This window comes from Myotis lucifugus, unplaced genomic scaffold, assembly GCF_000147115.1.
Source record: "Myotis lucifugus unplaced genomic scaffold, Myoluc2.0 scaffold_671, whole genome shotgun sequence".
NCBI lineage: Eukaryota > Metazoa > Chordata > Mammalia > Chiroptera > Vespertilionidae > Myotis > Myotis lucifugus.
Window position 1 is genome coordinate 165589 of NW_005871719.1, and position 23846 is coordinate 189434.

At 36.9% G+C, this 23846-nt stretch overlaps 1 protein-coding gene, 1 non-coding gene and 1 pseudogene across 7 annotated transcripts in view; all 3 read left to right on the top strand.

The window, feature by feature from the left end:
• CCAR1 (cell division cycle and apoptosis regulator 1) overlaps nucleotides 1-23846 on the top strand; it is a 63239-nt gene that overhangs the window by 28243 nt on the left and 11150 nt on the right. For 5 of the 6 annotated variants that reach the window (XM_023746387.1, XM_014447517.2, XM_014447518.2 and 2 more), the window contains 12 exons: nucleotides 850-1043; nucleotides 2224-2338; nucleotides 2444-2636; nucleotides 6222-6351; nucleotides 6796-6957; nucleotides 10195-10420; nucleotides 11204-11317; nucleotides 11888-12054; nucleotides 12793-13003; nucleotides 13813-13896; nucleotides 16269-16454; nucleotides 21355-21546. In XM_023746387.1, coding sequence (XP_023602155.1) covers nucleotides 850-1043; nucleotides 2224-2338; nucleotides 2444-2636; nucleotides 6222-6351; nucleotides 6796-6957; nucleotides 10195-10420; nucleotides 11204-11317; nucleotides 11888-12054; nucleotides 12793-13003; nucleotides 13813-13896; nucleotides 16269-16454; nucleotides 21355-21546 — 1974 coding nt within the window. The remainder of the gene's footprint in view (nucleotides 1-849; nucleotides 1044-2223; nucleotides 2339-2443; nucleotides 2637-6221; nucleotides 6352-6795; nucleotides 6958-10194; nucleotides 10421-11203; nucleotides 11318-11887; nucleotides 12055-12792; nucleotides 13004-13812; nucleotides 13897-16268; nucleotides 16455-21354; nucleotides 21547-23846) is intronic. The other variant, XM_023746386.1, reaches the window with a different exon arrangement.
• On the top strand, nucleotides 11692-11756 carry LOC111823774. The gene has a single exon (XR_002826865.1). It is a non-coding gene; the product is annotated as a small nucleolar RNA SNORD98 (small nucleolar RNA).
• On the top strand, nucleotides 22678-23568 carry LOC102442321 (annotated as a pseudogene).

The following is a 23846-nucleotide window of genomic DNA, read 5'->3' on the forward strand; positions in this document are numbered from 1 at the left end:
CCCCTCCTGGCCTGATCACCCCTAACTGCCTCTGCCTTGGCCTGCAACCATGGCTTTGTCTAGAAGGTCTCCTGGTCTAATTAGCATATTACCCTTTTATTAGTATAAATTCCACGGGGCAAAGTAAGGGCATGGTCAAGATGTTTACAAAGTTCTTGTGGGTTTCGAATCTTACTCAATTACATGCACCTGATCAAGCTTTGTTTACTTGCTGTACCTCCTGCAGTTTATATCACTTATATAACCTGTGGGACCACAGGTTCGGACCATAACCTGTCCAACCACTGTAGCCGCTCTCCACATGAGATCATACATATTGGCCTTTCTATGACTTAATTCACTTATATAGGACTTTCCTGAGTCTTTATGATGCCACTATGGATTTTGAATTCTTAAGAGAAAACTAACATAAGCACTTTGAAAATATATATATATGTGTGTGTGTATATATATTTAATTGATTTCAGAGAGGGAGAGAGAGAGAGGAACATCAATGATGCAAGAGAATCATTTATTGGCTGCCTCCTATATGCTCCCCATTGGGGATCAAGCTTGCAAACTGGACAACGCTCAACCACTGAGCCATACCAGCCAGGTTAAGCACTGCTCTTTAAACTCATTGTACTACAGTATCTTTTTCCTCAAATGACCTATTTTTTAAACTTGATTCTTATCTTCAAGGTGTACAGGTATATTTTTCTAACTTCAAATAAATTATTTTTAGCATTTTGAGTTATTTTTAATTTCTAGACTATTTTTTATTGTTTTAGATTTTTAAAATCGATTTTTAGAGAATTTGCAGACTATTTCAAATCACTACCTTAATTTGATTTTGATTTTGTTTTATAGCCAGCTGTTGCACTGCCTACAAGTCTTAGCCTGTCTACGCCTCAGCCTGCAGCACAGATAACTGTATCATATCCAACACCAAGATCCAGTCAGCAACAAACCCAACCTCAGAAACAGCGTGTTTTTACAGGAGTAGTCACAAAACTACATGATACATTTGGGTTTGTGGATGAAGATGTATTCTTTCAGCTTAGGTAAACTTTGTTAGGTGTTGGCAGATGCCTTTTTGTATTTAACATGTATATCGATAGTACCTGCTTAATTGTGCAAAGGATTGTGATTTAGCTATAATTTTTTGTTTTAATCATTCAGCTTGTCATACTTGTACCCATGACCTTTTTTAATGTAGAATGTGACTGAAGTTATAATTTGGTTATTAAATGAACTAGTAATGTGAATTTTTTATAAACATTTTGTAGGAGTGAGTTATTTCTAATTTTTCATGTTTAGACATACAATGAAATTAGGGATTGAAATATTCACATGCCTTTTAAAATTTATCTTCTGTTTGACATATCTAGTGATGTATAAACTAAAAACATTCTTTTTATAAAATTTTTAAAAATTGATTTTAGAGAGGAAAGGAAAGAGAAAGAAAGAAATCGATTATTGTTCCACTTATTTATGCATTCATTGGTTGATTCTTGTATATGCCCTGACTGCTGATCGAACACACAACCTCAGCATATCAGGATGATGCTACCTAGCCAGGGTACTAAAAACATTTTAAAATTAAAATATTAATAAATAGGATTGAGTGATTGGTGAACTAACATATCCAAAATAGTATTTTGTTAGTGAATTTCCTTAGCTATTTCAAATATATTTCTAATGACCTTACTATATGATTTTTTTTGAAAGTGGGTCTCCTATTTTTCCATTTTATATGCCTTTCTCTCATCTTTCCAAAGCCCAAAGCAAATTTTACATGCCTTTCTCTTATCTTTCAAAAGCCCAAAGTATGAGGATTACCTACATACTAAAAACATGGTTTTTTTAAACACATATTTTTATTGATTTCAGAGAGGAAGGGAGAGGGAGCAAAATAGAAGTATCAGTGATGAGAGAGAATCATTGATAGACTACCTCCTACACGCCCCTCACTGGGGATTGAACCTGCAACCTGGGCATGTGTCCTGACTGGGAATCGAACTGAACTCTTGATTCATAGGTTGATGAGCTCAACCATTGAACTACACTGGCTGGTTGTTTTATTTTTTTGTTGAATATATTGGGGTTAGATATACTTTACTTTTTTCCCCCCTTTTCTTTTTCTTTCCTTGCTTTTGAAATAATGTACTTTAAAATACCAAATTTGTAAATCTCTTTTGGAGGAAACTCTTTTAAATGTGCTTTTACTTTTTTTTTTTCCAGTGCTGTCAAAGGGAAAACCCCTCAAGTGGGTGACAGAGTTTTGGTTGAAGCTACATATAATCCTAATATGCCATTTAAATGGAATGCACAAAGAATTCAAACACTACCAAATCAGGTATATGAAATATTGAGTTAGCTATTGTAGAAACTTGGTCATTGAGTTGTCTGATTTATAAAGATTTTTCTTTCATATTTTAAAAGTTTATTTATTTTTGTTAAGAATCAGTCCCAAACCCAACCTTTACTGAAGACTCCTCCTGCTGTACTTCAGCCAATTGCACCACAGACAACATTTGGTGTTCAGGCTCAGCCCCAGCCTCAGTCACTGCTACAGGCACAGATTTCAGCAGCTTCTATTACACCACTGTTGCAGACTCAACCACAGCCTTTATTACAGCAGCCACAGCAGAAAGGTATTATATGCAATGTATCTTTGTTTTTTATGTTTCAGACTAATACATAATTGTTAAAATAGTAAGAGTATACTTCTAATTACGAAAAAACAGGGACTTCCAAAATACTTGAAAGTTAAGTATTCTGTGTAGACCACTTCTACTTTATTTTTTTTAATCCTCACCCAAGGATATGTCTTTTTTTTAAAATATATTTTTATTGATTTCAGAGAGGAAGGAGAGGGAGCGAGAGATAGAAACATTATTGATGAGAGAGAATCATAGATTGGCTGCCTCCTGCATTCCCCACACTGGGGATTGAGCCCGCAACCCAGGCATGTGTCCTGACCAGGAATCACACAGTGACCTCCTGGTTTATAGGACTGCGCTCAACAACTGAGCCACGCCAGCGGACCCAAGGATATATTTTTATTAATTTTTGAGAGAGAGAGAGAGAGAGAGAGAGAGAGAGAGAGAGAGAGAAACAGAAACATCGACTCTTCCCCTCCTGGGCCAGGGATTGAACGAGCAACCTTTTTGGTCTACGGGACAAGGCTGCAAGCAACTGAGCTACCCGGTCAGGGCTAAGCCACTTCTACTTTTATAGCTATTTGGAAACTTTTTTATTTGATTGTTCTTATCGAAAGACATGCTCTTTGCTAACTTAAACTGAGTCCTCTGTCCCCATTTTGGTATCTTATCTGTAACTGAAGTAAATGTTTTTGAGACTTATTTCTTATAAATATAACATTTTATGTACATGTAGGGTCTGGTGATAGCACTTTAAGTTCCTCATTGAACCATAGTGCATCAAAAAAATGAGCTGTGTTTTAAATTTTCCTTTGCATATTGATTATTTGAAACTCTGGGATTTTTAAAGCCTTAGGTTAATAGAAGCCTGTTTAATTGGTATTTTTAAAAAATGTAATGGCGGCACTTTCTCTTTTATTGTAAATTATGATACACTTAAAGTGATGAAACGGTATAACATTATTAGTGAACACACGTGTAAATCACTAATTGGGCAAAAAAATACAACATTGCTAGTTAACTCTTTTCTAATAGTTTTACCCTCTAAGTATATAGCCTCAGAATACAATTTAGTTGTGTTTTTTACATAATCTGTGATTCTATTTATATAATCTTTTGTGTACAAATTTTTTTGTTCAACATTATGTTTTTAAAGTTTTTCATACTATTCTGTGTGGCTCTAATGTCTTCATTTTCCTTATTGCATAATATTCCATAGTATGAATAGTATACAGTTGGTCTGTTCTTTGGTAAACATTGGTTGTTTCTAGTTTTTGGTTTCTGAAGCTGCTGCTGTGAACGCATACATGTGTGAGGCAATGTGCACAGGTTTCCATAGAGCGTATATTTTCTGGTGAAATTGCTGGGTCTGAGGGTTTGTGTATGTTAAAATTACTAGGTAATGCCAGGCTGTTTCCAGACTACTTGGTTCTTCCCTGTATCTGATCTTTAGTCCTATTTTTAATCCTCACCCAAGGATATGTCTTTAGTCCTTTTTTCCCTCTCATCTTCTTTTCCTTAGAGGATTTGTTTTCAGTTATGAATAGGACTTGAATACCATTTTCCCCCCTGTCACTCTCTCAAGAAGAGATATGGCTTCTGTGGAAGGGCTCAAGAAAGCAGTGTTTCTGGTGGTGATGTATCCCTTGAGTTTGGTAGGTGCTTGAGAGGAGCAATAAGAGCAGTAAAGAGCCCTAACCGGTTTGGCTCAGTGGATAGAGCATCGGCCTGCGGACTGAAGGGTCCCAGGTTCGATTCCAGTCAAGGGCATGTACCTTGGTTGCAGGCACATCCCCAGTGGGGAGTGTGCAGGAGGCAGCTGATCGATGTTTCTCTCATCAATGTTTCTAATTCTCTATCCCTCTCCCTTCCTCTCTGTAAAAAAAAATCAATAAAATATATATTTTTTTAAAAAAGAGCAGTAGAAGAGCCCTGACTGGTTTGGCTCAGTGGATAGAGTGTCGGTGTACGGGCTGAAGGGTCCCAGGTTCAATTCCGGTCAAGGGCTTGTACCTTGGTTGCGGGCACATTCCCAGTAGGGGGTGTGCAGGAGGCAGCTGATCGATGTTTCTAACTCTCTATCCCTCTCCCTTCCTCTCTATAAAAAAATCAATAAAATATTAAAAAAAAAAAAAACAGTAGAAGAGAGAGAAGGGATCAGTGGACTGTGCTAGGGTTCACTTGGCAGAATAGTAGGGAAATCTGCATTGGCAAGGGATTCCTTCAGTAATACCAGCCCATTGATCTTTAGCTGGTATAGTATTACTTAACATAAGCAATATTCATAAGTTAGCTGGTTATTTTTCTCTCCCAAATCTTCATGAAAAAATTTCATGTATATAAAAATGTTGAAAAAACAGTATAATGATTACTTGTATACTTACAACCCTGAACAGTTCACATTTTATCAAAGTGTTTTGTCTGCATAAATTAACAAATACACATGATATTAGCTTAAATGTTTGAAGTAATTACCAGACACTATGACTTTTCACTCCCATATATTTAAGCATGTCCTTCCTAAACTGAGTTTTCCTGTATTACCACAATCTATTATCACATCTAAGAGAAAGCATTTAAATACCCTGTTTATATTCAGAACTCTTCAGTTGTCTCCCAAATGTCCTTTTTAAAAAATATATATTTTTATTGATTTCAGAGAGGAAGGTACAGAGAGAGAAGAGATAGGAACATCAATGATGAGAGAGAATCATTGATCGGCTGCCTCTACACGCTCCCTACTGGGGATCAAGCCCGCAACCCGGGCATGTGCCCTTGACTGGAATCGAACCCGGGACCCTTCAGTCCACTGAGCCAAACCAGCCACGGCCCAAATGTCTTCTAAGGTTGTTTTTTGTTTCCTAAACAGAAAGCCAAGTTTCATGCATTATATTTGGTTATGTTTCTTTAGTGTTTTTTATTTTAGAATAGCTTCTACTTTCTCTTTTTTATTTTATTACCTTGGTTTTTTTTAAGAAATTGGGCCAGTTGATTTGTAAATTCTTTTGGAATGTTATATTCTGGATTTGTCTTGATTCCTTGTGATATTTTTACCTTATTCCTCTATCCACCACCATATAAACTATAAACTCTAGGTTAAGTCTAAAGGCATTTGGCAAGAACATATTATAGGCAATGTTTTGTACGTTATTATATTGCATCATCCTAAGAGGCACATGGTGTCAGATACATGATCAAAGTGGTGGCCATAAATCTTTGTATTATAAGAAGTGTTTTTTCTCTGTGTAGATAATCTCTGGATGATACTTTGGCACCCTGTGAATATCTTATTGTATAGCAATCTTTGGGTTAGTGTCAGAAGATCAAGGGTTGGCAAACTATATCCCTTGGATTTGGTCCACGGCCTGGTTTAGTGTTGTCCCTGAACTAAAAATGGTTTTTGCATTGTTAAAGGGTTGTAAAAAAATACCCAAATATACAAAACGGTCTCCACCATTCATGGGTCAGAGAGCCTAAAATATTAGCCAACGTTTTCTGTCTATAAAATTTAACCAGGTAATGCTTTTGAACTTTGTTTAAGTAAAAATGTTTGTTTTTTTTCTGTATCTTTTAAAGCTGGCTTATTGCAGCCTCCTGTTCGTATAGTTTCACAGCCACAACCAGCACGAAGGTTAGATCCACCATCCAGATTTTCAGGAAGGAATGACAGAGGGGATCAAGTGCCTAACAGAAAAGATGATCGAAGGTATGTTTTTAAATATATATTTTTTATTGATTCCAGGGAGGAAGGGAGAGGGAAAAAGAGATAGAAATATCAATGATGAGAATCATTGATCGGCTGCCTCCTGCACCCCCCCTACTGGGGATCTAGCCCGCAATCTGGGCATGTGCTCTGACCAGGAATGAACCGTGATTTCCTGGTTCTTAGGTCAACTCTCAACCACTGAGCCACATCGGCCAGGCCGAAGGTATGTTTTTAGATGGGGATGATGGTTGCATAATGTGATGTACTTAATGCCACTAAAAAAATGATTGAAATGATTAAGTTTATGTTGTATATATTTTACCACAATTCATAAAAATTATTTTAAAAAGTATACTGTAGAATCTTAACTTATTTCATGAAGGAATTCTTAGATAATGCTAGAAAAATTATTAATTTTAGGAAATTTTGTTGTTGTTTTTTAAGTCGTGAAAGGGAGAGAGATAGACGCAGATCCAGAGAAAGGTCTCCTCAGAGAAAACGTTCCCGGGAGAGATCGCCTCGAAGAGAGAGAGAACGCTCGCCTCGGAGAGTTCGCCGTGTTGTCCCACGTTACACAGTTCAGTTTTCAAAGTTTTCTTTAGATTGGTAAGTTATTTTCCCCCACTTCTTATGAAATTATTAGTTTTGTAATTTTGTGTAGCTTAGTAGAATGTGTTATATACAGATATATTTTTCTCGCAACTTTCATTTCTTTATACTTAATAATTTTAATTTATACAAGAGGAGAAATGCAATTTGAAGTAGCAGTTTAGTTCTTTGCCAGGATTACATTATTTTCATACACTCATTAGAGATATCAGCTATTGAAAAAGGCAGCCACTCTGATGAAGTTATTCGTTAAAGTTAGAATCATTTAAGATCCAGATTTATTGATAACTTTATTAAGTTTATGCATAGTCCATTGTGTCTGATAATATAATACAGGAATGGATGAAATATTTCAAGTTAGCTGTGGTAATACAGTATAATAAAAATATACACACATGTCTATATGTTTAAAAAAAACACATTTTTCAGTCTTTGGAATCAGAAATAATGGGCAAGTTACTAAGAATTTTTGAAGCCCTGCTGGGTTGCTCAGTTGGTTAGAGCATCGTCCCAATACACCAGAGATTGTGGGTTCAATCTCTGGTCAGGGCATATATAAGAATCAACTAGTGAATACATAATAAGTGGCACAACAAAATTGATATTTCTTTCTCTCTCTTTCTCTCTCTTTCTCTCTCGCTCATAAATCAATTTAAAACAAAGAATTTTTGAACTTCACATGCAAAGAGGAAATTATATCAACTAGCAAGAATTGTGAGTTCATGTATCTAAAGCAACAGTGTGTGTCATTTGTAGATACTCAGTAATGGCTGCAAAGTTGTAATTCATAAAAAGGGAAATTGGTAAATGACTAATTTATGACTAATTTACTCTAAGGGAACGGAAGAATTATCTGAAGGCCCTGGGACTGGCAGTTATGTATAAGAAGAAATAACAGACAGAAAAAAACAAATTGACAGTAAAATAAAAATAAATCATTACAAGCAGCATTTAAAGCAGTTTCACATAGGAACAAATAACTGCATTTCAGTGTCCTAAGAGAGTATTGCTGCATTTCAACAAAGTGTTATAATTAATATTCATAATATTGGGCTATCAAACATTAAAATTTCTCTATATTCAGTTCTAGATTGAGTAAACCAGTGTATTTTATTTATGCTACTCATTGCCAAAATTTTTTGCTTGGTGACTTTGCTTAATTGTTATGTAGTTGGTTTTCATTTACTCTTGCTTGTGATCAAGTCAGCAACTACTCTTTTTTTTAACTTTTTAATTAAATATTTTTTTATTGATTTGAGAGAGAGGGGAAGGGAGAGGGATAGAGAGATAGAAGCATTGATGAGAGCGAAACATCAATCGGCCACCTTCTGCATGCCTCCTACTGGGGTCAAGCCCCCAATCCAGGCATGTGCCCTGATCTGGAATCAAACCCAGGACCTACCTCTTGGTTCCTGGGTCAACGCTCAACCACTGAGCCACACCGGCCGGGTGCAACTACTCTTAATTTATACTAGTTTTCTTGTTATCCTGTTTACTTGTATACTTAAAATATGTAGTCTGTATAGTTGAGAAAAAGTTTCTGGAACCAAAACTATCTCCAGTCCCAAAGATATTAAATAGAGCAGCTCTACTTTTTTTCAAATCCTCACCCAAGGAGCGAAGATATTTTTACGTTGATTTTTTTTTTTTTTTTTTTTTTTTTTTTAGAGAGAGAGAGAAATATCCGTGTGACAGAGGCACATCAATTGGTTGCCTCCCACATGCGCTCTGACCGGGGTTGGGGGTCAGACCTGCAACCCAGGTATGTGCCTTTGACGGGGAATCAAACCTGAGACCCTCCTGAGCCATGCCGGCCGGGGCGAGCAGCTCCACTTTAAACTCATCTTTTCCCAGCTTAGAATGCTATTCTAGAAAGAGTTGATACCTAGGATGTAAATTTAACAGTTATCTATCTCCTTTCAAATTAGACATTCAGAGTTTCACTTCACCACTTTGAAGTAAATTCCCAGAATATCAAATGAAATCATTACAAATATAAATGATTTTTAACGTTCTCATTCCTCTTCTTATAATTATTGGAAATCCTGATTTTCTTATAGTAATATGATTATAAGAGACTGTATGCCAAAAAAATGATTTATTTGTATTTTTTATCTCTTGTTTTATAGATTTTACTCCTATGGGGTAGGATACAACATCAAAAATTCTAGTGATGGGAAACTAGGAAGCTATTACACATACTTTCTGTTTGCAGCACTTCTTTAAAAACAACAAAAACAAAACTCACATACCTGTTTTATACATTTTTAAAATAGAATTTTATCCAAATAAAGTATAATTATATCAGTAATCATAACTGACAAGTTTATCATTCTATACTTTTTATTTTTAGGCTTCAAATAAAAAGACATACCTATATATTAGTTCACATTTTATACCCTTGTTTTAATTGTCCTTTAAAAGACAGTATAGTTATCTTTTCATCTTACAAATTGCATTTTCCACTTTTCATTATGCTTTTAACAGAAATCTCTTGGCTTTTTATCAGATTGATTTACCTTTTAGTTTCTCTCCCTTAAAAGCTTTGCTTCTTAGGAAAAAGGAAATGAACCTTTAAAAAAAATCAGTATGCCAGGTTTAAAAGGCCAGAATCTTACCCTCTCTTTACATAATGAGCAATCAGGTACGGATCTTAATCATTAATACTGAAAGGTATGGAAGTGTGGATAATCCAAAAAAGATTTGGATTTTGCTTTCACGTGAATTTTATTTAATTTTGAATGTAAATATTCTTGACCTAGGATCTTACTATAGAATAAAAGTTGTATTTCTACGCTGTATAAAACTGATTGAGGAGCACTTATACTAATTTGGTACCACTCTTATCCCTTCTTTCTGTCATTCTATATGAACCATAACTTTCTCAAAAGTGCACAGTTTCAACTGAGACAGAACTGCTTTTGTTCAGATCTTCTCTGGAGCTGGGGTTGAAGTTATTTCAAAGGGTCTTCTCTAATGAATTTTAAGCTACACACAAAAAGTAAAGAAATAAAGGTAACATTTAGATATGTTATTTATTCAAAGCTGTAAGTAAACATTTTGAAAATGAGATTATCATATGCCTTTCTGCACATCTATAGCTCATTAGTAATTGACCATTTGCAGCTGGCTTTTAGCCGTGTCAGGTTAGATGTTTAGCTTCAGAATTGAGTGAATGTTTGCATACTCTTTGGTATTAAGGCTTTTTATTCACTACTTATGTCTTTTTTTCAGTCCTAGTTGTGACATGATGGAACTAAGGCGCCGTTATCAGAATTTATATATACCTAGTGACTTTTTTGATGCTCAGTTTACATGGGTGGATGCTTTCCCTTTGTCAAGACCATTTCAGCTGGGAAATTACTGCAATTTCTATGTAATGCACAGAGAAGTAGAGTCCTTAGAAAAAAATATGGCCATTCTTGATCCACCAGATGCCGACCACTTATACAGTGCAAAGGTTTGTATTTTTGCGATACACAGCTAAAATTTATGAGCAGTTACTCATATTAAGAGTGTATGTGGAGTTAATTTTCAGAAAGTGGTTATTAGGTGTAAGACCTTGAATTCCTACGTTTTCTTGTCTGCTATTCTGTTTTGTTTGTTTGTTTTAAGTAATTTAATTTGACCTCTCTTTACCTTACCTCTTAAACTGTAAAATTATGGTTATATTTTAACACTTTGAACCACATAAAAATGTGAAGATGAAGTTGATGTAATGAGATTTTTGGAATGTTCTATGACTTTGACTAGGCCAGATAAAACATAATGGTGGGTGAATGTATTATATGTTAGTCTGCAGGGTAACTTTTAGTATATTGCTATGATCAGTAGTTTTCTGATGTTTTAAAACATCAAAAAGAATGCCTTGAAATGTTAAAACTGTATAGTTATAAGGTATCAATTTTTTTAAATATATTTTTATTGACTTCAATGAGGAAGGGAGAGGTAGAGAGAGGTAGAAACATCAGTGATGAGTATCACTGATGGGCTGCCTTTTGCACACCTCCTACGGGGGTCCAAGCCCACAACCTGCGCATGTTTCCTGACCGGGAATCGATATGTGACCTCCTGGTTCATAGGTCAATGCTCACCCACTGAGTCACACCTTCTGGGTGCTGTAGCATTTTACTTTACATTTTTATTTAAAAATTTGGGTATCTAATATTTAAGGATAATACGTAGTGCTTCTTATTTTCTTTACATAGACTTTTGACAGGATTGAATTATTTGACTATAATAGGTAATGCTGATGGCCAGCCCTAGTATGGAAGATTTGTATCATAAGTCCTGTGCTCTAGCTGAAGACCCACAAGAACTTCGAGATGGATTTCAACATCCTGCTAGACTTGTTAAGGTAAAATGAAACATAACTTTAGATGTATATTTGCTTTGCTTGGTTCTAAATGTGTGTGTGTGTGTGTGTGTGTGTGTGTGTGTGTACTATATATAAAATTTAAAAAACTATCTATTTAATCTTGTTGATGAGTTTAATAATAATTTTAATATTAAGGTATTCAGACTGTAATGATGTTGATGTTTTTCTCACTGCAGATTATGGCTATATCTTATTCATTATGTCACTACTTCAGCTGTGATTTTGATGTATATTTGTAGTATAGATAAATCTTAATGATAATGATTTAGTGTATCTTTGGGTGCTTTTAAAGTATGAATTATAGCTTGTTTCTTTAAAAGAACTCTTTATCTGAAGAAATGTTTTAGAAGGATGAGTTATGATGTGTAAATCCTATTCCATTGCTGAAATGCAGTGTGGAACACAATGAACTGAACTCTTCCTTGACTGACAGATACCAGAGGTAGTAAAAATGATATTGGAAAGGTTTGTACCTTTCCTTTTCAAGTATTTTATGTGTAATTTTATAAGTTGCATAATATATGTAGATGATTCTTTGTTTTGAATTAGTTTTTAGTGGGCATGAAAGGCAAGGATGAAGCCATGGCCATTGGAGGCCACTGGTCTCCTTCGTTGGATGGACCAGACCCAGAAAAAGATCCCTCTGTGTTGATTAAGACTGCTATTCGTTGTTGTAAGGCTCTGACAGGCATTGATCTAAGTGTGTGCACACAATGGTAAGTACCAATTCATTTTTTGATTAGAAATATTTTTCTAATAGTTTATGTAGATGATCTTGTCTATCAGCCTACACTCCCTCCCCTAATTTTAGCAACCTTGATCATGCAGGTAACCTCAAAGGAAAAATCCCCATTTGTATCAAAAGTTTATTTGGTGCCAAAAATGTTGGGGGGGGAGGGAGATTTAAGAACTAATCAAAATAAACTGAAAATTTAAATGCTTTGTTATGCTGTACTTCGGAAGTTTCATTGTATGTTGAAAATATTTTTCATTTCATGCATAGCTGGAGAAGATCGTCAAGAGAGAACTTCATTTCATTATAATTCTTTTGTTATAAGATGATGTAGTTGCTGATTATTTTTGTTCAGCCATATTTTCTCTTGAGGCTTATTTGTCCTGTGTATTTTAGTATATTTCTTGTGACTTAATTGAGAATTTTTTTTTTTAGCACATGAAATCTGAACAGCTATCCAGCTTCTTCAGGTATTCCCTAAAATATGCGTAGCTCTGTAATCAAACATGAAAATGCGTTGGGGAATATATTCTTCTTTTAACTATAAATATTGTACAAATGTACCAAAAGAGGAACTATGGCTTCTATAATTTTTTTTTTCTTTAGACCAACCGCAAGTTCTTGCAGCAAAATTTCTTTACTTGATGTGCTACAAGTGAACTAGGGTCTTTAAAATGTATTTTAGAATTTTTTTTCCAACATGCTTCTTCCCTTGCAACAGGTACCGTTTTGCAGAGATTCGCTACCATCGCCCTGAGGAGACCCACAAGGGGCGTACAGTTCCAGCTCATGTGGAGACAGTGGTTTTATTTTTCCCGGATGTTTGGCATTGCCTTCCCACCCGCTCAGAGTGGGAAACCCTCTCCCGAGGATACAAGCAGCAGCTGGTGGAGAAGCTTCAGGGTGAACGCAAGGAGGCTGATGGAGAACAGGCACTGAACGCTAATCCCTTTTTCTATTTCCGCTTCTCACAGGCACAGGAACACAGGCACAAAGCACACCACACACTACATAACAAACACACATGGAGGAACATAACTGGTAACAGCGACTGGTAATCCAGCTTTCAGCAGTATAGTTGTATGTTCTTTCCTTTTTAAAAATCTGTCTGTTATGCTAACTTTAAGAGTTCTGAGACCTCAAAGGAAATAAGTTGTGCTTAAATTGCACAGAATTTTGTTTTTATCATAGGTCTAATTGCTGGAATCTGGGACCAGTTGTTGAGCAAGATTCAGTATTAAGCCATTTTAAACATTTTGCCATTTTCTAAAATTTAAAAAATTTTCTCTTTCACGGTCATCAGTTCTAATCATGGATATTTGAAATTGGACAACCACAAGTCTGAGAGATTTGAAATTTCAGGCTATGTGGCATCATCTTTGGTACATTTGAAAGGTCTGGCTAAATCAACCTTAACTTCGGGTGGTTTGAAAATTGGGGCAAGATCACACACTGTGTGGTTAGTGGAGACCGGCAGTGTTTGTGCATCCCTGATATCCTTTGTGTTGTAATTTATCACCCTTTTGTGTTTCACAGATCTGGCTTTGATTGGCTGATGAGTGTCTTTGTGATCAATTAAAAGTGGTAGAATGTATGTACGTGGATTTGCCTAAATAACTTTAGGAGAAGACAATCTGAAACATTTGTGACCTTGCACAGATCAGCAACAGACTTTTAAAAATAAATTACCTTTATTTTAAGGTTTCAGAATAATAATTAGGTTCTTAACTTTGTATATCAGGATGAAGAAGAGAAGGACGATGGTGAAGCTAAAGAAATTTCTACTCCTACCCATTGGTCTAAACTTGACCCAAAGACAATGAAGGTAACTTTGAAAGAGGTAGTTGCTTTTGCAGTTTGTTATTTAACACATAAAAACTGATTCTCTTCTCAGCAAAAATAAAAAAAAGTGTTTCTTCTTTGTCATGAAACTAGCTTTTTAACCCACATTGCTTTTTGTTGTTGTTGTTAATGCTTCCCTGAAGATATCTTTCCACTGATTTAGAGAGTGGAAGGGAGGGGGGGAGAGAGACACATTGATTGGTGCCTCCCACATGCGCCCCAACTGGTGCCAGCAATCGAATCTAGTTACCAGTTACATTCATAAGAATGTTTGTTATTCTTGCACTACTTCAAGTTGTCATCAACATCAGGCTTCACATAGAGTCCTATAGATACAGAAACTATAGGCAAATAGATTAAGCCTGAATCCTAGGACTTTTTGTCAAACTAATGGCTTTGCTATTAAGTTTCTTAAAAAAAAATATATATATATCTATATATCTATATATATATAGATATATATATATATAGATATATATATTTAAATATGTATTTTTTAAAAGTCCATCTAATAAAAGAGAAATGTGCAAATTGACCGTACCTCGCTACACCCACCAGCCATGCCCACAAAGCCAATCAGGAGTGAATATGCAAATTAACCCAACAGATGCCAGCAGCCACAGAGCTGGAGCAAGCAGGAGGCTTGGGTTGCCCCCGGCAATGGAGGAAGCCAAGCTTCCCGCCTGCCCTGCCAGTCCTGAGCTCCATTCAAGGCTACAAAGTTTCAATTATAGAAGATAAATAAATCCCAGATACATGCTTCCAGCCCACGGCCATGGCCAGCCTGAAAACGGCCATCAGCCCCTCACCCAGGCTGACCAGACACTCCAGTGGGTACCCCCACCCTGAAGGGGCTGTGGCCAGCCTGAAAACAGCCCTCAGCCCCTCACCCAGGCTGGTCAAACCCCCATGGGGTGAGGGTCTCCACTGGGGGCTTGACCAGCCTGCAAACAGCCATCATCCCCTCACCCAGGCTGGCCAGGCACCCCAGTGGGGACCCTGATCCAGGACAGCCTTCAGGTCAAACCAGTCGGCCCCCACCCATGCACCAGGCCTCTATCCTATATAATAAAAGGGTAATATGCAAATTGACCCTAACAGCAGAACGACTGGGAATGACTGGTCACTATGACACACTGATCACCATGGGGCAGATGCTCAATGCAAGAGCTGCCCCCTGGTAGTCAGTGCATTCCTACAGGGGAGCTCTGCTCAGCCACAAGCCAGGCTGAAGGCTGCCAGCACAGTGGTGATGGAGGGAGCCTCTCCCGCCTCCTCAGCAGCACTAAGGATGTCTGACTGCAGCTTAGGCCTGCTCCCCGTTGGCAAGTGGACATCCCCCGAGGGCTCCTGGGCTGCCAGAGGGATGTCTGACTGCCAGCTGAGGCCCAGTCCCCCGGGGCGTGGGCCTAAGCCAGCAAGTGGACATCCCCCGAGGGGTCCCAGACTGCGAGAGTGCACAGGCCGGGCTGAGGGACCGCCCTGAGTGCACAAATTTTTGTGTACCGGGCTTCTGGTATATATATATATTATGAGAGAGAATCATTGATCGGCTGCCTCCTACATGCCTCACACTGGGGATTGAGCCCACAACCTGGGCATGTGCCCTGACCCATAATCGAACCGTGACCTCCTGGTTCATAGGTTGACATTCAACCAGTGAGCCACATCGGCTGGGCTTAAGTTTCTTATTTTAAAACTTACGTTTATTTTCATTATAAATGTAATGCATGCTTGTTTTAAAAATTGATGCATACATGAAAAATAGAAGGAAAAAATTATTTGAGCCTATCATTCAAATATAACCACTCTTAAAATTTTGTTGTATTTTTTGCCATTCTTTTTTTCTGGGTATAAGCTTGTGATTGATTGGTTGCTTCTAATCATGTTATATAAAAAGTTGCTATCTCATCCTTTTCAATTAATATTAGTGTTTCCCATGTAATTAATTTTAAATGTGTGCTGTTTTATCTAGCTGATTTACTGTTTTTTCTTAAGTATTACCCTTTTATTGGATATTTAGATCCTTGACTCTTTTGGAGGAAGAGACTCTGAAAAGGAATGTATAAAGTTGGTTCTTTTTATGTGTCTAGGTTATTTCTTTAGAGTGAATTCCCAGAAATTAGAATTGCTGGGTCAGAGACATTAACTATTTTTAAGCATCTTAATGTATGTTATAAGTTATTTTTCAAAAATGTTCTAGTCAGTTTGCATTTTTACAAACCTTTTATGAGCTGTATAAGTAACCCTTTCACTAAAGTTTTAAAAAATCAGACTAGGTGATAATCGCACAGTTTATTCTCTATTTCAATATCCTGTTTTCTTTTCCTGTATTTTTATACTCTGTACATTTAGGTAAATGATCTTCGAAAAGAATTAGAAAGTCGAACCCTTAGCTCCAAAGGGTTAAAATCCCAGTTAATAGCCCGATTGACAAAGCAACTTAAAGTAGAAGAGCAAAAAGAAGAACAAAAGGAATTAGAGAAATCTGAAAAAGAAGATGAAGAGGAGGATGATAGGAAATCTGAAGATGATAAAGAGGTATATACTAAATCACTTAAAATATACTTGTTACCTTTCTCCACTTTGGTCTGACTTCCTACCCTATGTTGTTTCACTGTTTGGATGCATTCTTGGCTCCATTTGGGTTTTATTGTTGGTAACTGAGCAGCTCATCTGCCCTGGTCATTGTAGCTCTCCTGGCCTGCCTGCCTCCATTCCTTTTGTAGACTTCTACTTTGCCTGGAGGAATTGCTTTAGAATTGAACTGTTCAAGACAGGAAGGTTTCAGGTGAAAATGGTGATATTATAATTGTTTTTTTTTTATTTTCACGTATTCATCTTATCTATTTGATTTCCTGGTGGTATAGTTTTTTAATTCAAATACAGTCTTCTTTCAGTATCCCCGGAGGATTGGTTCCACGACCCCCATGGATACCAAAATCTGAGGATGCTCAAGTCTCTTATATAAAATGACAGTATTTGCATACAACCTGTATTTGCAAATAGATTACAGTAGGGTATGCCTATACATCACTTCATTTGAGTGAATTCAGCATAGTCTTGGCATATGGAAATTTTCAGTGTTGCTTTTTAGAAGTCTGGGATTTTTTTTTTCACTCTACTCCTCCCCCAAATATTTTGATTCACTATTAAATATAGGGATGCGAAATCTGGGTTTACAAAGGGCCTGTGTAGAAGGCAGAATCGGTGTTTGAGTCTTTTTATCCAGTTTTCAAGATAATGAATTAGGTTCCCTGTCATCTTCAGATGGTTATGTGTTTGTTTGTTTTTAATATAATTATGAATTTAATCGTATTCGAATGGGTTTCAAGTCTGTATTTCTTATTTTTTTAACCTTTATTGTTGAGAGTTCTTATTCTTTTATTTTTTTATTCTTTATTGATTGAAGTATTAATATGTCTCCTTTTTCCCCCCATTGACCTCTCCCCAGCCATTCCCACCTCCCAGCACATGCCCTCACCCCCCTTATGTCTGTGTCCATTGGTTATGTTTATATGCATGAATACATGTCCTTTGGTTGATCTCTTACCTCCCCCACCACCACCCTCACCTTCCATCTGAGGTTTGACGATCTGTTTGATGCTTCTGTCTCTGTATCTATTTTTGTTCATCAGTTTATGTTGTTCATTATATTCCACAAATGAGTAAGATCATGTGATATTTATCTTTCTCTGATTGGTTTATTTCGCTTAGCATAATGCTCACCAGAGAGTTCTTATTCTTATTGAAGCTCACATTGTCCCTTTTTTTTGCCAGTGGATGGGAATATGTTCAGACACACAATACTAATTGTACCACCATCAATATTCTTGCCAAAGTTAGTTTGAAAATATTTTTGCATTTTCTGTCCTATTTTCTTATTGTTTTTATGTTGTGCTAAAAATACATTGCTCTAGCATGCAGCATTACATACTGTCTTTTAATACTAATTTAATCTTGGTTCTTCAAGTAAATATCTGATGCTCACCACAAGTCCATTTATCATGGTCTCTGAAGTTCATCTCTTAGATTCCTCAGAGCTCATGGTACTATTATTTAAGTCCTTGTATGTTGATAACAGTTAGACTATACCCTTTCTGCTTGAAAATCAGTTTTGCTGAATATTAATTATTATTATTATTATTTTTTTTTTAAAATATATTTTATTGATTTTTTACAGAGAGGAAGGGAGAGAGATAGAGAGCCAGAAACATGGATGAGAGAGAAACATCGATAAGCTGCCTCCCGCACATCTCCCACTGGGGATGTGCCCGAAACCCAGGTACATGCCCTTGACCAGAATCGAACCCGGGACCCTTCAGTCAGCAGGCCGACACTCTATCCACTGAGCCAAACCGGCTTCAGCAGAATATTAATTATTTTTAATTAAAAAATAATTTTTAAAAATATATCTTTATTGATTTCAGAGAGGAAGGGAGAGGAGAGAGATAGAAACATCAATGATGAGAGAGTCATCGATTGGCTGCCTCCTGCAGAACCCCCTACTGGGGACCGAACCCACAACCCAGGCATGTGCCCTTGACTGGAATCAAACCTGGGACCCTTCAGTCCGAAGGCTGACGCTCTATCCACTCAGCCAAACCAGCTAGGGCTGAATATAAAATCTTTGGCTCACATTTATTTTCCTTGATACACTTTTTGAGAAAGTTTTGCTTTCAAAAAGTAATGATTGCTTTCTGATGCAATCACTTGCTATTTTTCCTAGATGTACAAATTTTTCATTTAATTAGAAATGCAGTTAGATATTGGTCATTCTGGGTTAATCTATTCATATGCTTGGTGTGCTCTTTTTTAAAAAATACTATGTTTTTATTGATTTCAGAGAGGAAGGCAGAGGGAGAGAGAGTTAGAAACATCAACGATTAGAGGGAGTCACCGATTGGCTGCCTCCTGCATGTCCTCTCCTGGGGATTGAGCCTGCAACCCCGGGCATGTGCCCTTGACCAGAATCGAACCTGGGACCCTTCAGTCCACAGGCCACCGCTCTATCCACTGAGCAAACCAGCTAGGGCATGGTGTGCTCTTTTAATATGTAATTTCTGACTTTCCAGGAAAGTTTCTCTTTAACAAACTTTTTTGTGTGTGATAAAATATACATAAATAAAAATTATCTTATACCATTTTTTAGTGTATAGTTCAGTGGCATTAAGTGCAACCGTCACCACTCTACATTTCCAGAAACTTAATCATTATCCCAAACAATATTAACTCTCCAACCTCTCTCCCCCAATCCCTTAGAACAGTGGTTCTCAACCTTCCTAATGCCGCGACCCTTTAATACAGTTCCTCATGTTGTGGTGACCCCCAACCATAAAATTATTTTCGTTGCTACTTCATAACTGTAATTTTGCTACTGTTATGAATCGTAATGTAAATATCTGATATGCAGGATGTATTTTCATTGTTACAAATTGAACATAATTAAAGCATAGTGATTAATCACAAAAACAATATGTAATTATAGATGTGTTTTTCGATGGTTAGGCCACTCCTGTGAAAGGGTCGTTCGACCCCCAAGGGGGTTGCGACCCACAGATTGAGAACTGCTGCCTTAGAACCTCTATTGTGCTTTCTATTACTATGAATTTGCCTGTATTAGATACTTCATGTAAGTGGAATTGTTTAGTAGATGTCCTTTTGTGTCTGACTTTTCTCAGCATAATGTTTTCAATGTTGTAGCATGTATCAGAACTTCATTTCTTTTTTAAGGCTGAATAATGTTGCATGGTCTGTATATACTCGTATACCACATTTTGTTTATTATTCATCTGTTTATGGGTATTGGGGATTGTTTTCATCTCTCAGCTATTGTGAATAATACTGCTGTGAAAAAGTAAGTTCCTTTTTCTGTTATCTTAAGGCATTATTTCTTGAATTTATTTGCTTTTATGTTTCTTCTGGTTTTATTCTTAAATTTCTGAAACTTTTTTTTCTAATTGTTTCTTTAATGTTAGCACCTTATTTTTTACTTTAAAAATTCTTGTTGTTCTTTCATGCCTTGTTAATAGTTTCTTAATGTCTTTTTGGCCTACTTTCATTGCCTGTAGGGATCTAATTCTGCTCCTTTAAAAAAAAAATAGTAACTTTGTATGGAATTGACCTTCCGTTGCACTTATTTATGTGAATTTAATTTACTTAAAATTTGAATAGAAGGAGGTTGCTTCAGATAGCTTTTCTAACTTCACGGAGCTCTATGTTCTGTTGTTTTCTTATTCTGTCAAGCAATATGATGGCTTCCTTTCTGAGATTTCTCTATTGCCCTGTCAGTTTTTCTTTTTTAAGATTTTTTAAATTGATTTACAGAGAGGAAGGGTGGGGTAGGATGGAGGGAGGGAGAGAGAGAGACATAAACATCAATGTTCAAGCGAAACATCAATCGGCTGTCTCCTGCATGCCCCTTACCTGGGATGGAGCCTGAAACCGTGCATGTGCCCAAACTGGGAATCAAACCAACAACCTTTTGGTGCACAGGACAAGGCCCCACTAACTGAGCCACACCGGACCTTCTCTTCCCAGGTCTCTGTTGTCCCTCTCTGGCTCAGTATTGATTCTACTCCCAGAAGTTTCTCCTCAGTGTGGGGCCCTGTACTGGAAGAGTGCCCTGATAAATCAGCTTTGTAGGTTTATAGGGCTAGAATGTTCTACCAGGGGTGGGCAAACTTTTTGACTCAAGGGCCACAATGGGTTCTTAAACTGGACCGGAGGGCCGGAACAAAAGCATGGATGGAGTGTTTGTGTGAACTAATATAAATTCAAAGTAAACATCATTACATAAAAGGGTACGGTCTTTTTGTTTGTTTGTTTTATTCATTTCAAGTGGGCCGGATCCGGCCCTTGGGCCGAAGTTTGCCCACGGCTGGTCTAGGGGCACCAGCTCCTGCTCAGTCAAAAATCTGTGTTCAGAGTCCTGGCTGTAGCTCAGTTGGTTAGAGGGTTGTCCTAGTAGCCAAGGTTGTGGGTTCATTCTCCCATCAAGGTACATAAAAGAAGCAGCCAATGAATACATGAATAAATGGAACAGCAAATCGATGTTTTTCTCTCTCCCTCTTTCCCTCTCTCCCTTTCCTTCTCTCCCTCCCTTCCTCTCTAAAAATCGATTTTAAAAAATCTTTATATAATTTTTGACTCCCTAAAAGCTTGTTGCCCTTGATATATTTTGGGGATTAGTTCCAGGAACCACTGTGGATACCAAAATCCATGGGTACTCAAGTCTTCTAAATAAAATGTCTTAGATCAGTGCATACAGTTGGCCTTCCACATCCTCAGACTCTCAGCCAGGGATAAAAACATTATAGGTATTGAAAAAAATTAACAAATGAGTGCACCTGTGCAATTCATATCATATTGTTCAAGGGTCAACTGTATGTACATATTGTACACGGAAATTTAACCTTTACTTAAAATTTCAAATACTTAGGAAGAAGAAAGAAAACGTCAAGAGGAAATGGAACGCCAGCGTCGGGAAAGAAGATATATTTTGCCTGATGAACCAGCCATTATTGTACATCCAAATTGGGCTGCAAAAAGTGGCAAGTTTGATTGTAGCATCATGTCTCTGAGCGTACTTTTGGACTACAGATTAGAAGATAATAAAGAACATTCATTTGAGGTACTGATTTAAGTTTGAATTGGGATCCAAATGAGAGCCACACAATTTGGGTAATATATCTTAAATTTCAAGGTCCTTTTTTATTCTGTTTTTTGTTTTTTTTCCTTGCAATTTGTTATTTTGGGGGAGAAATAAAACCAGGTGATTTTTCACAGACCCACTTTTGCTGATTGCATTCCTATGGCATATTTTAAATGTTTGTTCTGGCCTTTGTACTTCCTGTAAATTGATGATCTTAAGTCAGGTTCAATTTCTTTTTTTCCTAAGACTACTTCATAAGGTAGTGGTATGTTTCCTCAGGATATCAGAGGTACGTGATACATAATATCTAATTGCCTCTCTTGGAAATGAGGCAATGCTTTATTACTTACTCTAGAATTGTAATACTAATTAATGGCATTGAAAATTTAATTTGTGATTGATTGAGGTGTAAGATATACTAATTGAGGTTCATCTTTTTAACATGAATCTATTTCTTTGTACCATTATTTTAGAGCAGCTTTACAACATACAGCTTATCATTTTTTAAAACAATTGAAGATGTTTATCCCTAAGCAAATGATGGTTTTATTCTTTGAATAAAACAATATAAAGTATCTGAAAATATTAAATTTTTAATAGCCTGTAAAAATAATAATCATGTTCAATTATTGTGTCTTACCAACATATCTCACCTTGTTTTAGTTTATATATTGCATTGGAAAAATCATTCATACTTATTTGACCCAAGAAGTCATTGTCCACCAAATGGTTAGATGAAAATGAAGTAAAATGCTTAAACTGGAGACATTTGCAAGCACATATAGATTACTGAGGTAGTTAGAAAACATGAAATGCATGCATATTGGTCTTAATATAAAATGTTACAGATATTTAAATATTTATAATTTTTGATACATTAATAATTCCAGTAAGCTAATATCCTTAAATGTTATCTATCTGATATTTTTGTCACCAATTGCCATAAATTTAACTCATAGTAGTATTCACCATTTAGTAGTCATTCAAGAAATAAGGGAAAAAATATTTGATATTACCTACTGCTTATAAAGTGTGTACTGTAGCCCCCTTCTGCACTGTAAGCTCCCCGAGGCGCTCCCTGCCACGCCACACCCCGCCCCACGCTGTCCCATGCTCTGGCTCGCACTCTGGTTCCCACCTGGCCTCTGGCCCACGGCATCAGGACCTCGCTTTCCAGGTCTGGCCCGCAGCCCTCCTCTTCTATTTTTCAAGTCCCTTGTGGGCAAGGATGTGGTCGTGGAACTCAGAAATGACCTGAGCATCTGTGAGATCCTCCATTCTGTGGATCAGTATCTCAACATCAAACTAACCGACATCAGTGTCAGAGACTCTGAGAAATACCCTCACATATTATCGGTGAAGAACTGCTTCATCCGGGGCTCAGTGGTCCGCTATGTGCAATTGCCCGCACATGAGGTGGACATGCAGTTACTACAGAATGTAGCGAGGAAGGAGACCCTGCAGCAGAAACAGTGATGACTCCTCCTCTACCCCCCTTTCCTCTTCCATTGGTGATCCTTGTCCTGGTGTCCCAGCCCGGGACCCCTCCTTCATACTTAAGATGTTTATTGTTTTTCAATAGTGAAGGTGCTTTTTTAAAAAGGGATGAGTAGGTGAGAAGACTAATTAGTGGGGAGCAGCTATCCTCAGTGAGAAGGGGAAGATAAGTTGTCTGGGGAACTGCAGTGTTCCTGGTCCCCAGCACATGCCTTTCTTACTCCTTCCCCAGAGATGGTGGGAGAATCTCCTAGATTTCCCGGGCAGCATGTGATTCATTTGGGGGAATGGAAGGAATCTGTCCTGCATCAGGAATAAAATTTATGGTGCAAAAGTAAATAAAGTGTGTACTGTATATCTAACTAATGCTGTAAGAGGCTCCCAAATTAATGCTACTCTGGTGGAAACAAAGTAATTTGTGAAACAGCCCTTTGCTAACAAAATGGTCCTTTCTTTTTCCTCCCCACCTAACATATCCTCCTGGTTAGTTTCCTTTTAACCTATTATTAGAATGAAGAAGTCATTTTGATATATTAATTTAAAAGAAATTATTCTATAAGAAAAACCATTTATCATTAAAATTATAAATATTTAGCTGATTTAATATTAATGGTAGATGTATGTCTTTCAGTGCTTGTAGATGAAAAGATATGCAGAATTCTGCTCTTCTAGTTACTGTTCTGTACTAAACTAGCACATTTTAATACTGCTTTTTATCTCTGTGTAATAGAAAACTTTAAGGAAAAGATATGCCTCTTGCTATTTACTTACCCAAAGGGAGA